Genomic DNA, 14493 nt, shown 5'->3' with positions numbered 1-14493 from the left:
ACACCACGCCAGGTACTCATAGTAACACATTAATATCTAAGGTATCAGGTAAATACATGTATGTCGATAAATTCTGTGTGACTTAGTCTCACATTTTGCCTTTTTCAGTGTAATTCAGTAGAATTCAGTCAAATACATGTTCCCTAGACTCTGGCCGATATTGCCAGGATCCTATAATTCTTTTCATATAAAATGGCATTTATCAGAGCAGTGTTCATACTTCTCTGTCCAGATTAGGTTGGGACCTAATGCTCTTTATGGTCCTGGAGACAGCTGCTCCAGGTAAAGCCAAAAAAAGTTTTGTGTGTGTGTGTTTTAATTGGCAGCACAGGTCTCATCATGAGTCACCTACTTGCTTCCCCTGTTCAGTCATTTCTTTTGAAGAAAGCAGATTTTTCTCTTGCATTTCTGACTTCTTCAGTTTTGACATATTGGATTTCTCCATCTCAGCCATATGGAGTTTGTCAGACAGAGTTGCAAAGAAAGCAGAAGGAGGTGTGAGCCAGTGGAGTTCAGTCTACCCAGTTGCCTCCATCAAGTCATGTATTCTTTCTAAAGTGAAGATTTTATCACCCCACTGGCTGCTCTAGCCTTCAGTGCCTCCCATTGCCCTCAAGAGGAAGTTTAAACTCATAAGCATGGCTAAGAGGCCCTTCATCATCTGGTCCTTGTTTAGTCTTCAGCCTTCTCTTTTTCCCCTCCCTGTCTCATGTTTATGCTTTTTTCACTGGAGATATTACTTTCAACCTAGAAATATTCTGACTTCTGCCTGGGGAATAGATTTAAGGAGGTGAGAGCAGGAAAAAGGAAACGAGTAGAAGGCTGTTGCGTTGCCCAGGGGCAAGTCAACAGTGTCTTTGCCTAAGGTGATAGCTGTGCAGATGCTTAACTGTTGTTAAATTCGGGATGTATTTTGGAGGAAAAGACAAAGTTACTGTGAATTTGCTTTGATTATAACAATGTTCACTTATTAAGTGAACCAACGGGCAATAGGAACTAATTAGAAAATGGGCTTTTTCCTTAAGCCCCACTGACTTCTTATGGCCACAATTAATAATCATAGATGCCATATGTAATAGCAAACAATAATTGTACATCTCTGCTGTATAAGACACTACTAGGTGTAACATACAGAATCTAAAATGGGCAGATATTGGTATCCTTCTCAATTGTTGCAGGCGAATAGATTCTTGCCTCACGCAGGAAGGAATTCAAGAGCAAGTCATCGTAAAGTGAAAGCAAGTTTATTTAGAGAGATCCACACTTCACAGAGAGTGGGGTCTATCTAACTCAGAAAGGAAACAGCTTAGGAGATACGCTCTCCGTAAGCACAACATGGGATTGCAGAAAAGTGAGAGGGAGAGAAGCTGAGAGGTGTGGGGTGTTTAGTTTAAATAAAAGTATATACACACTCCACAGAGAGCAGGCTGTTTCAGAAGACAAGAGAGAGAGAGACCAAGAGGTGCAGAGTTGTTAGGTTTTATGGGCTTGGTAATTTCATATGCTAACGAGTGGCAGGATTATTCCAACTACTTTGGGGAAAAGGGCGAGGATTTCCAGGAAACACCCTCGCAGCCTACTTTTTGACCTTTTATAGTCACCCTAGGAACTATCATGGCACCTGTGGGTGTGCCTGAGGCCCAAGGTCTATTGGAAGTTGAGTCTTCCACGTGTTGATTCTAACCAGTTTGTCCTGTCCTCAATTGCTGTGTCATTCCTTCAGTGATTGTGCCCTGCCCCCTTTCCTCCCACTTTATCATGAACATTTATATGAATGATGGCCACATATATTTTCAGCTGTAAATGAAGGGTTTTGTGGGGAAAGCATTCTCTGCTTTGATTCATGTGTTTTATAAACCTAAGCTTTGACCATCTTTTGATTGGCAAAGAATTAGAATATTATTTAGGGTAAGTAAAATATTTGTCTGGCCTTTAAATAGTTTAATAAATGCATCACACACTATTTAATAAGCAGATAGAGGAATCAAGTTTAAAAAGTAAAAATAAGACAAGCAACACACCAGGCTGTGGGATCTCCTGAGTACAAAAGTTACCCAACACAAGTTCCTGGTCCCCAGTACACTGTGAGGCCAAACAAACCGAAACATCAGAGCTTGGAGCAGCATGAGGTTTATGGCAGACCCAAGCAAGGATAACTCATGGCACATGCCCTAAAACCCTGAACTCTCTGATGGTTTTCAAGGAGAAATTTTTATAGGCAAAATTTGGGGTGAGAGCTGCAGGGTGTGGGACCTTCTAATTAGTTGGTGATGAAGTAACAAGGCCTGTTCCAGGAATCTTGTGCTCAGTCTGAAGTTACCATCCTCTACCTGGGTGGGAGCCTTAGCTCCTGCAAAAGAAGTCAAAGATATTGTTATGTATATTTCTTGAGGAAAAACCAGGACCAGGCTTTAATCGCAGCACTATTGTTTCTTAATTGCTCCTGCTTTGTTTCTGCATTCCTTTACTTCCCTGATTGACAACAGTCTGAATCTGCCCCTTGGTACTCAGGGAAGATATAGGAGGTTGAAGCCTGTTTCCTACAAATAAGAAACCGGAGACCCAGATAGGATTTGTACCCAGGAGGGCTCCACAGGGTCCCGCTCAGTTTCACAAACACTTACCGCAACATTCCAAGTCTAATTTATCTGACTTGCTTGAGAAGCAGAAATTTAACCTTTTCTTGGGTTTTCTTCCCCAAGTACTCTCTATATGAGTAAAGATTCTCATATAATAGGTGTAGACCTATTATATGAGATATCATTTCATGGCCATTTGTTCTGATGGCCGTGCTGTAGCCATTCTTCTACTTCAAGGACAGAGGCCAGTCTGTGGCACATGGCTATCTCCTTGAGCCATTGCCCACCTTTTTCAAAACCGCTGATCCCTGAGTTGCCCACGTAGCACTGCCTGAAACCCTGTGGCCTTCTCTAGACTGTGGCCCTTTGCTTGCTTTATGCTTCTCACAGCCTCTTCTGGGATTCCCACAGAAGAGATTTGGACTCTAGCTGCACAGGTCTTTCCTTGTATTGAGACAGGAGGGAAGGGGGCAGGGCACAACCGTTAAAAGAACGACACAGCAATTAGCACCAAGATGGTGGAAAATTCAACTCCCATTAGACCTTGAGCTTCCATGTAGGTCATTGAAATACAATAGCTGCTAAATGGCACTCCCACAGGTGCCATGACAGTTTCGAGAGCTGACCATTACAAGTCAAAAAGTGGATGATGGCCTAATTCCTGGGAATCCTAACCCCTTCCCCAAAGTAGTTGGAATAATTCTCCAATTTGTTAGCATATAAAATTACCAATCCCATAAAAATTAACAATCCCCACACCTCATGGCTGGTCTCCCTTATAAGTGAGACAGACCACACTCTGCCTATGTAGTGTGTATCTACTTTTACTTTAAACACCCATCTGCATGCCTCGTGGCCTCTCTGGCCTTCGGAGGTGGTGTACACTCAGTCTGTGGAGTGTGCATCTCTCTGAGTAAATCTGCTTTCACTCTGCTATGGCTCGCTCTTGAATTCTTCCCTGCAGGAAGCCAAGGACCCTCACTTGATGGGGCACATCGCAGAGACTCCCTTGGGACCTAGGACATGGCCATCCTCTTGCACTCCCCATTTTTCCTGTATCAGTGTTGTGGCCCTGTTATTTCCAGAGAGCACAGATATGCAGGAGCCTGGGAGTGGTGTAGGAGGAGAGGTCAGGCACGCCCTCACTGGGTACCAGGAGTTACCGCCCACTCTAACACCAGGTCTTGCTGCTTAGTCTGCCCGACTCTGCTGGATACTTTTCACTTTCATAATGGCTTTCCCTCAGAAACACTAGGCTGCCCTCCTTTGGACACCTCAGGTTCATCAGACAGTTCTGTATATGTCCAATCTCATTTGTGGTTGGTGAGAAGTTTCTTTCCCACAGGACCTCTAGGATCCGTTCGTATCAAGTAACGTGACTATGTCTTTGCTTTAATTGATAATTAGGAGGCTGGTTGGCCTTAGACACAGAAGTCTCTATGTCAGTAGCTTAACTGAATCTCATATATAGTCTCAGGGTACAAACTCATTTAACATTTTTTAAATTAAAATTACTTTTTACATATCTGTTGACTCTAAGACAAAAGCAGGAATGGAAGAGAGCTGATGCTCCTTTGAGTTAGTAAAAGCTGGAGCAATGGCACCTTTGAGCCCTATAGGATGTATCTCAAGTTCCTATATTAAACTTATTTCTGAGACTTAGTCAATCCACACAGCTCAGAGAGGGTAGTTATGCAGTTTCTAGTTGATTGAGAAACATAAATTCAATATTTTCCACCTCATTCTGCCAAATGGTGGAGTCTATTTCCCCCTCCTTAAATCCAGCCTGGTCTGGTGCCTTGTTTTGACCAATGGAATGTGGCAGAGATGATGTGGCATGAATTCCAGTGACGCAGGAGAAACAGATGCGGGGCATGAGGAGGGCTGTGTCCTAGGCTTCAGCTGAGGCCCTGGGATGTGCCCCGCCAAGTGTGGTTCCTTGACTTAGTGCAGGAAAGAATTCAAGAGCAAGCCACAGTTGAGTAAAGGTAAATTTATTTAGAGAGACATCAAAAGGCAAAAGAAAGACCATGATGTGTGGGGGTTGGGTGCTCAGATTAAAGTAAAAGTAGGTACACACTTCATAGACAGAGTGCAGGCCGTCTCTGAAGTGGGAGAGGGGGCAGCAGCAAAGAGCCGTGTTGCCAGTTTTTATGGGCTCAGTGGCTTTGTTACGGAAATGACAGGCCAGTCAAGAAACAAGCACCACTCGGAGGGTTGGAGTACTCAGATGTATTACACCGGCGGGCTCAGAGGGGCTTCTGCTCCGAAGCTCTGAGCACCTTCAAGATGTGCACATGAGGTTTTATAGGGTAAAGTACAAGCTTGGGGTATTCGGCCAATAGGCATGGAACAACTTTAGCAGCATTATCATCACAAAAGTGGAGGCGGGGAGTCAGCAAACCAACATTCCAAAGCCAGATATGTATCTTTGAAAATCCAGCTGGCTAGCAAAAAAACATAAACAGCAAACCAACACTAATTAACTTAGATTTACAAGTTAGTCCAGCAGAACTCAGATCAGTATTCCAATACTTAGACTTTTTAGCCCAGCCCAGCCTCTCCTTCACATTCCTAGGCCTGTGAGTTATCTTGTTAGACCAGCCAAGCTTTTCCTTCACAGCTTCAAATACCAATAAGTGGAAGACCAGTCTATCTAGCCTGGGGAAGGGGCTGGGATTCCCAGGAAGTTCGCCATTTCCCACTCTTTGACCTTTTGTGGCTAGCCTTGGGACTGCCATGGTGCCTGTGGGCATGTTATTCACCATGTTAATATATTACAGTGGGATTATAATGAAGCTCAAGTTCTACTAGAAGTCAAATCTCCCACCCTCTTGAGCCTCAAGGCCTACTGGGGGTTAAATCTTTCACCATTCTAGTGTTAATTGCTGTGTTATTTCTTGAATGGCTGTGCCCTGCCATCTTCCTGTCTCACCAGAGCTTAGGTGTAGGTTGCTTTGCAGATTCTACCTTTGCCCTCTGGTAGTATTCCTTACCACCTTGTAAGGAAGCTTGGGCAAGACTACGAACGATAAAAGACCCCTTGGTGAGAAAGGCCCAGCTAATAGCCAGCATTAAGGCCCCAGAGATGTGAATGGGACTGTCCTAAACCCTTCAACCCCAATGTAGCTGCTATATAATAGATGGCCTCATGGTAGAGCCCAGGTAAGATCAGCAGAACTGCCAAGCTGAGCTTAGTCCTAATTGCAGATTCATGAGCAAGCAGAATGTTATTGATTTAAGCTACTTTGTTATAAAGCAATAGATAACTGATAGAGAGTACTCTGTAAAATTAAATTTCATCAAATGTCCCTTTCACTGACTCTTTGCATACTTTTGCATACAAAATATAACCAGAGGAGGTCTTCCATTCTGTTGATATTTTTTGAAAAGCTGATCTGTAAGAGATTAAACTATCAGTGATTTGCCTCATCGCAGCTCCACTAGCATTTTGAGTTTATCCCCTAGTGTTGCTGTTATAACACCCCTTTCATCTTTCCACATCATACACATAATATAGACCTGTCTGTTGACAAGCCATCTGTATATCTTATTACCTCGAATTTAGTTACCCTTTCTGATGGGACATAGATCACATTCTAGTGCAACATTGGAGGCCTGTTTGTCTTTCTCTTTCTTTCCCTCTCTTCCTTCCTTTGGAGGTGATGTGTTATTTCCACTTGTTTAAAGGTATATATTTTCATTCTGATGTGTTTTCTTCCTTCGCAAATAAGAAAAACAAGCAGGTAAAAAGATAAGTCTGTCATTTTTTACAAAAATATTCCTAGCCTCCCTTCCTTCTCCTTCTCAAGTGACCCATTACCAGCTTTTCCCCTTAGTTGCTGTGGCCAAATTTCTGTGGCCCTAGGAAACAATTCCCTTGGCTAAATATACTCAGGACGGCAATCCCAGGTCTCTATAACAGCATTTAAGTGAATTTTCAGCGCTGCTAATTAGTTGCTTTTCCTGCTTTGGAAATATTATGTATGGCTTTTTATGCCAGATGAAAATAACATTTTAAAGACAAGAAGTCTGCTTTCTGTGGTCCTCTAACTATGTGATAATTTCAACATAGGTTCAGGTAGGTTAGAAGGTTGGAAATTGTCTATGATGCAGATCAGAACTTCAAGTAAGAACATGCAGAGCAGTGAGAAGGGAAATCTAATCAACCAGAAGAATCAGCAGATAAACTAATAACCAAAATATAGAAGACAGCAGGATGAGTGGAATCATGACTTCATAGCCTATACTGGAGAGGTTATTCTAGTGACATTTGCACAGATGTCTTCAGTGTTGATCTCCAGGTAAAGAATAAAGTAGGATCAGAAGATTTGAGTCCAACTGGAGTAAATCATGAAGAATTTTGGACAATGCTAAAGAAACCAGCTTTGATATATTATGATTTCCTGGGCCATAGACTAGATGCAAAGGTTGGACCAACACAGCAAAAGAAGCATGGTATAGTGGAAATAACCTGGATTGACTGGAAGCTGAGGGTCAAACATATTAATTATGGATTTGCCATCAATTTCTTCCTTAGCATCAGCAATGCTCTTAATCCTCTCTGTACTTTGGTTCCTCTAAATCTAAAAGAAAAAGATTTTATAGTCACTAGCAAAGTTTCATTTGGATTTCAGCAACAACAGCCTTCTACAAGGCTTGCTGCATTATTAGCAGTAAAAATAGTCATTCTGGGGGCATGCAGCTCCAGTGCCCGTCCTGTAATCTTTCTACTAAGAACTCTTTCTGCCCACCTCAGGAAGAGCTAACTAGTAGAGAAACATCTAGGAAAATCAAATTGAGATGTTTCTCTGTGCATTTTATTATTTTCCAGCAATTCTAATTTAAACTCAACCTTGCTAGTAATTTGAGAATAAGGTTAAGAGGTAGAGGATTACAAATTTTTATCTGAATGACCCCAGACATTGATCTACTTTAAAAACACACTCTAGAATCATCAGCCTTGCTTGAACTTGTGGTAAGACCATGTTATTTATAATTTATTTCCCATTTGTGTGCCAGCACAAGGATGAGCAGGCGTGAGCAGAGAGGAGAGTCAGCTGGTCATCTGAAGATCTCTGAAGTATCTCTCATTTCTTACATTCTATGCTTAGTGGTTGGAGTGTGGGCAGTGGTCAATGCACTATGTTAAACAAAGTCGTGGGATTCAGGACACTACAAAGGCGTACTGGAACTTAGTTGCTAGTCACTGTCGACTGAAATAAATGCAAAGCCTAAAAGTTGAGAGTTATGTTTTATTTGGCAGACATTTCTGAGGACTCGAACCCCTTCGAGCCCAGGATGACAGCCTCTCAGATCGCTCTGAGGCTGCTCCGAAGAGGTAGGGGAGGAGCTAGAATATATAGGAGCTTTACAACAAAGACCAGGTAGTTGGAACATTAAAAGATTACTTGTTAACTAAAGAAAACCGGGCACCTCAAGTTAAAGAATTTAGTGCTTTTCTGTGTATGGGAGGGAGCAAACATTTGGGCTCACTGAATTCATTCCTTTGACAAGCACCTAGCTATCTAGGGCCAGTATCCTCTCCTTTCTTATTCTGAGTCCCCTCAGGGTGCACCATTGTGAGTGGCTGCAGAGGCTGGGCTGCAGGCTTGTCTTCACTAGGGGGTGGCAGCAGCCTCTCATGACTTGATGGCTTCAGCACTCTTTGTTTACTGATATGGTTGGCAGAATTTTTCCTTCACACCACAATTAATACCTGTTTTCCTTTCACAGTAGTGAGTTAAGTGGACAATTTCATTCTGTCTTCACTAACAAAATCAGATTTAAACTATTATTCTTCCCTGTTTAAAGGGAAGATGTTTAGTGGAGACTGAAACAAAGTATGGCCCTAGAGACCTCAAATTTTCAGTATACATGGAATGTGAAGACTGGGTAAGAAGCATTGCCACCAATGAATGTACGATTCTGTTTTCCAACTTTTTACCAACATTAGAAATTATCTAACTTTTTAATCTTTGCTAGTTGAATACATTAAAAAATATACTTTTTTGGAAGATAAAATAAGGTCTTGTATAAAAATTTAGAAGTGTTTGGGATTGAGTGGGAATTGGAAGCACTGACACAGTAACTTTTCAGCTTCCAGGAGTGTAATTTAAAATTCAATTATCTGCTTGATAAATTGTATCATTGAGGAGGTTGCTGGTTATGATCCCCATGAAAGGAACCAAATTGATTCAAAGCTGAGTTGCTTTTTATGAATATGAATTATCAAGAAAATGTCTTTAAAAAGATATTTTAATGAGCTATTTAAAAGACTTTATAGCAACAGAGAATTAAGGAGTGGTCTTTGTTAGAACACTGATGGAGCATTATTATTAATGTTTTTGATTTGGTCACCACAATGTAAGAAAAACTTGTCTTCACCTAGTGTGTTTAAGAGTACCAAAGAGGACTTCATTCAGGAGTGGGTTGTTGAAGAATGAGAAGAATTAGAGAGACTGTAGTGCAGGCAAGAGCATTGCAATCCGAGTGAAGAATGTGGAGAGAAGCCATGAGCCAAAATATCTGAGTGTGTGTGTGAGAAAAGAGTAAATACCATTTGAGTGTATGTCCAGGGAAGAAGAAATAATTGATCTTAAAGTACAAGGAAGTAGATGAGCTTAGAGAGGGAGGTGTGGAGTAACAAATTTAGTGACTGTCTCAGTAGTAGCTTCGATCTGTGTTTTAATTTTGAAGATACATTGTGATTATATCTTTGGAACTTTTGAATCTCTAAATATAAAAATAATGTAATTTTTCAGATCCACATACAATGACTTTTCTGTAAAAGAGAAATTGATATATGTCCTCTGTAAAAATTTCAGATAGTTGGTAAGAGCATAAAGTAAAAAATGAAAGATCCTTTTTCCTACATAATTTTCTCAATCCCACTCCTTAGAGGTAATTATAGTTAATAGGTTTTTTGTAGTGTGTGTGTGTGAGTGTGTGTGTGTGTGTGTGTGTGTGTGTGTGTGTGAACCTAAGCATTTTCTATGCATTTATTGTTTTATTTATGTAATTTTACAGGTAATTTATGTAATTTTTTAAAGCCACATGGGATGAGTGCAAAATCCTCCCTTCTTCCTTCTATGTAGCCTTCTATGTACTTTTGTTACGGAAATGACAAGCCAGCCAAGAAACAAGCACCACTTGGAGGGTTGGAGTACTCAGATTTATTACATCGGCGGGCTCAGAGGAGCCTCTGCTCCGAAGCTCTGAGCACCTCCAAGACGTGCGCATGAGGTTTTATAGGGTTAATTACAAGCTTGGGGTATTCGGCCAATAGGCATGGAACAGCTTTAGCAGCATCATTATCACAAAAGTAGAGGCAGGGAGGCAGCAAACTAACATTTCAAGGCCAGATATGTCTCTTTGAAAATCCAGCTGGCTAGCAAAGAAAACATGAACAGGGAATCAGCAAACCGACACTAATTAACTTAGATTTACGAGTTAGCCCAGCAGAACTTAGATCAGTAATCTGACATTTGTTACACTTAGATTTGTGAGTTAGCTTGTTAGCCCAGCCCAGTTCTTCCTTCACACTTTTAGGTCTACTTTAGCGTTATAAATGGCTACACAGTATTCCATGGAATGGACCTAATAGAGATGATTTAACTAGTCCCCTATTTCTACACATTTAAGTTATTTTCAGGCTCTTGCTCTTGTAAGCAACAATGCTTCTGTGAACATCTCTGTGTCTTTTCTTTGTCCACTTCATTCATGTACGTATAAACATTTATCCAGAGTTTTTTTTTCTAGAAATAGAATAGCTGAGTCAAAGTATATGAGCATATAAAATTTTGGAAGATATTGTCAAGTTGGTAAATGTTTTATCAGTTTACTTTCCTACCACCAGTTAGACTGTTTTCCTATTTCCCCTAAAATCCTGAATTTTGTCAAATGTTTAAATCTCTGCCAATCTGATAAGAAAAAAATTAGTGTCGTGCTATTTTAGTATGCATTTATTTAATTCAGAATGAGGTTCAGTGTTTTATATATATATGTATATGTATATATATTAACAGAACCTCTGATATTTTCACTCTTACTCTTTCTCTTCTACTTGGGGTTAATGACTCATCACTGTCATTCTGGTCCCACATTCTTTCCACTCTCCACCCTTGTTCAGAATCTCCTCCACAGAACCCATAATTGTGTCACTTTGTCTAGCACTTATCCTCCTGCTGTGGGATGGTGACAACCAGGCTCTGGCATCCTCAATTCCTATCTTCCCTTCATTTCTCTAAATAACTCCTTTTGTCTTCCTAATTTACAGATATGAGAAATTTCTCAGGTCTTAAAAATCGCTTCTTAGGATCTTCAAAGAACTTGCCAATATGATCATAGATATGGTATCAATATACTGAGAGAGTCCAAATTATAAAATCCACTGTCACTTAATTATTTCATGTAGTTAAATAATCTATAAAAAAATCTAATTTATAGTCATTTATGAGATTTGATTATGAAACAATGACTCTTAAAAATACAATAGAACTACCCATCCAAATAAATAAAAGGATCCTTATTTTGTGCAACCTATTTTAGCAATGAAATGTACAACAGAGGAATATGAATTGCTTTGTGACTGGAATGGTCTCCAAAGGCACACATCAGCCTTTGTCTAGTTTTCTGATGACTATTGAATTGCCCAAGATTGACATAGGTGCCATTTCTCCTAAATCAGTTTCTCTCTACTCTCCTCTTTCAGGTGGCCTGAGAGTTGTCATTGCTGACAGAGGCAATGGGTGGAGCCAACCACTCTGTGGTGTCCGAGTTTGTGTTCCTTGGGCTCTCCAGTTCCTGGGAGATCCAGCTCCTTCTCTTCCTATTTTCCTCTGTGCTCTATGTGGCAAGCCTGATGGGAAACCTCCTCATTGTGCTAACTGTGACCTCTGACCCTCGCTTACAGTCCCCTATGTACTTCTTGTTGGCCAACCTTTCCATCATCGACTTAATATTTTGCTCTTCTACAGCTCCCAAGATGATTTATGATCTTTTAAGAAAACACAAAACCATCTCTTTTGGGGGCTGTGTAGTTCAGATCTTCTTTATCCACGCAGTTGGGGGCACTGAGATGGTGCTGCTCATCACCATGGCCTTTGACAGATATGTGGCCATATGCAAGCCTCTCCACTACCTGACCATCATGAGCCTACGAAGGTGCATTTTATTTCTAGCCGCTTCCTGGATTATTGGCCTTATTCACTCAGTGACTCAATTGGCTTTTGTTGTAGACTTGCCTCTCTGTGGCCCTAATGAATTAGATAGCTTTTTTTGTGACCTTCCTCGATTTATCAAACTTGCTTGTGTAGAAACTTACATATTGGGATTCATGGTTACTGCCAATAGTGGCTTTATTTCCGTGGCCTCCTTTTTAATTCTGATCATCTCTTACATCTCTATTTTGGTGACTGTTGGGAAAAAATCTTCAGGTAGTATATCCAAGGCCTTCTCCACTCTGTCAGCTCATGTCACTGTGGTGGTTTTTTTCTTTGGGCCATTAATTTTTTTCTACATGTGGCCATTTCCCACATCACATCTGGATAAATTTCTTGCCCTCTTTGATGTAGTTATCACTTCTTTTCTAAATCCAATCATCTATACTCTTAGAAATCAAGAGATGAAGGTGGCAATGAGGAGACTATGCACTCAGTTTGTGAATTACAATAAAATCTCAAATATGCTGAGGATGTATAAAAAGGCAAAGTGTCCTAGAATTTCAGAGGAATATGAACTATGTAAGGTATGTAAAATTTAACCAGAATGTCAGCACCTACTTGTATATGTTGTGTCCTTTTTCTTCCTCCACAAATTGAATTGATGTGATTCTCCAGACTCCGCTTATCTAAGAGATTTAAGACTAAAGGTTATCTTTAGTCTCACCAATTGTTTTTCTTCTGTATAGTGCCAAATAGAGTTAATACAAATGTCAAACAATCTCTTTTGAAAATCAGTAAGTGGCTTATTGTCCACTGTCTATTTTTCCCATGTAAAGTAGACTATCTTACTTTAAAGATAAATATTAACTTTTATTTAGTCTTATTTGTCACCCTATACAGCTGATTTTTTTTTCTAGCTTTTCAGCTTATTATCTGTTAGCTTCCCTCATTGTTCTATTGCTAATCTAACTTTTTCAGGATCCAGTAAGGAGACAGAAACCATACCAGTTTTTTTGAACCGAGAAAGTTTGACATAAAGAATTGATAACTAAGTATAAAGTCGTTAACCAGTTTTTTAAAAAAAGAACAAACTCTAAAATATCACAGACATAGCATTGGTAGGAAACAGTTTTCACTCACTAGGGATAGGAAATAAAGAGAAGAGATTAGAATTATTACAGCTTAAAAACAAAATCTATTAAAAGCTTTGAGGAAGAACCTGTGAAGTTGAAACTCAAGTATCTGACAAGGGGCTGCTGCTTGGCTGGTGCTAGTGTCTCTGGGCTTAGAGGACAGCCCGTGGGACAGGGGCACAGCCACTGAGGAAGGGGCACTGCTGGCTAACACAGGTGTTCCTGAGGAAGGTGTGATTAATTCCTCTAACGTTGGAAAACAGCTGCTGCCTTGGAAAGACACCAAGATTACTGAGGGGAAGAGTATGGTTGCCTGATGCTCACAGGCACAGTGAGCAGAAAGGAAGCCCACAGGCAGCAAAGGAGTAATTAAGTCTTTCTTACAAGTAAGACTTTCAATTTCCCTCTAGTGCCCTCTCATAGCAGAGCGGGCAAAAAAAAAATCAGTTTGCAGAGCCTCGGCTCCAGCCTCATATAGAGTGCAGATAGGTGTCTTAGAACTGAAAGAGAATAGCTTATTTAGCACATGCAGTTACTTAGAAAATGATTAAAATTCATTTAGGATAATACAGTTTTTGAATTTTAAACAAAATTATACATCACCTCATAGAGTTTCCTTATTTTAGAAAGTCTCGGGTACTGGAAAACTAACTAATTAGGTCAAGATCCTAAAACGTATATGGAAGATCCAAGTCAAGAATCTAGGTTGTCAGACTCCTGGTCTTTGCTGTCTTCTGTCATTTTAGATCCTGTTTCCTCAGTTGCTACATCTCATGTCTCCATTAGACTATTAATTTTTCACTGGCATGCACGATTATATTATTCACCAGGTATCTTGAACATCTATTTGTCAAACAGCAGAGTTTCAACAATTGTTTAAGAATGATTTTCTCTTAATAAATCTATTTGGCCCATTTTACATGTCTTTTTCTGATTCTATTTTTTTAAATAAAGCTTTTGTTTTAAAATCCTTTCAGATTTACAAAGAAGTTGCGAAGGTAGTCCAGAGAGTTTTTATATACCCCTCATCCAGTTTCAGTTTCAAGGTTCCTCTAATGTTATTATCCTACAATTTCATGGTACATTTTTCAAAATTTAGAAATGGATGCTGGTGCATTACTATTAACTAAACACTAGACTTTATTCAGATTTCACCAGATTTTTCATTAAGGTCTTTTTTCTATTCCAGAGTACATTCTAGGGTACCATGTTGAGTTATTATGTCTCCTCTGCTTTGTGAATCTCTCAGTCTTACCTTGTTCATCATGGCTGTGACAGCCTTGCAGTATATTGGTCAGGTATTTCGTAGAATGTTCAATAATTTAGGTTTGTCTGAAATCTTTTGTGAAGAATACCACAGAGGTGAAGTAGCCTTCCTATTACGTCGTATCAGGGGGTACATAATATTTACATGTTATCACTAGTGATGTTAAACTTGCTCAGTTGGTTTATTATCAGATCCTAATGAAAGAGAAGTGACCTATTAGATGTTACATCTGCCATTTGCATTCTTTCTTCCAATTTAGTAGTCAATCCCTTACCCCAAGTTATCTATGGACTTGATGGTTTATTATGATTTTTGCACATGTAACATACATTTCTTTGGGGGTGTAAGTA

At 40.0% G+C, this 14493-nt stretch overlaps 2 protein-coding genes across 2 annotated transcripts; one reads left to right on the top strand and one right to left on the bottom strand.

Annotated features, from left to right (window-relative positions):
• Positions 1–337: 337 nt before the first annotated feature.
• Positions 338–10684, bottom strand: LOC116153361 (thymosin beta-4, Y-chromosomal-like). Its single transcript, XM_064486367.1, has 2 exons — positions 10631–10684; positions 338–517 (listed from the first exon to the last, which is right to left on the bottom strand). The coding sequence occupies exons 1-2, from the start codon at positions 10682–10684 to the stop codon at positions 338–340; spliced, it is 234 nt and encodes a 77-aa protein (XP_064342437.1).
• Positions 10685–11316: 632 nt separating this feature from the next.
• LOC105090017 (olfactory receptor 4F6-like) lies at positions 11317–12342 on the top strand. Its single transcript, XM_010981210.2, has one exon. It carries the CDS (start codon positions 11326–11328, stop codon positions 12340–12342), a length of 1017 nt encoding a protein of 338 aa, XP_010979512.1. The 5' UTR covers positions 11317–11325.
• The last annotated feature ends 2151 nt before the right edge of the window (positions 12343–14493 follow it).

This window comes from Camelus dromedarius, chromosome 5 (genome assembly GCF_036321535.1).
Source record: "Camelus dromedarius isolate mCamDro1 chromosome 5, mCamDro1.pat, whole genome shotgun sequence".
NCBI classification, from domain to species: domain Eukaryota; kingdom Metazoa; phylum Chordata; class Mammalia; order Artiodactyla; family Camelidae; genus Camelus; species Camelus dromedarius.
This window is presented reverse-complemented; position numbering and strand designations above follow the sequence as displayed.

What these genes read in the sequence shown, in the direction of transcription:
- LOC116153361 (XM_064486367.1), bottom strand. Translation starts at nt 10,684, where the DNA reads ATGTGGGACCAGAATGACAGTGATGAGTCATTAACCCCAAGTAGAAGA. An exon ending in CCCCAAGTAGAAGAGAAAGA is followed by an intron (nt 518 to 10,630) that starts GTAAGAGTGAAA and finishes GCAACTGGGTAG; the next exon opens with ACTGAACTCCACTGGCTCAC.
- LOC105090017 (XM_010981210.2), top strand. Translation starts at nt 11,326, where the DNA reads ATGGGTGGAGCCAACCACTCTGTGGTGTCCGAGTTTGTGTTCCTTGGG.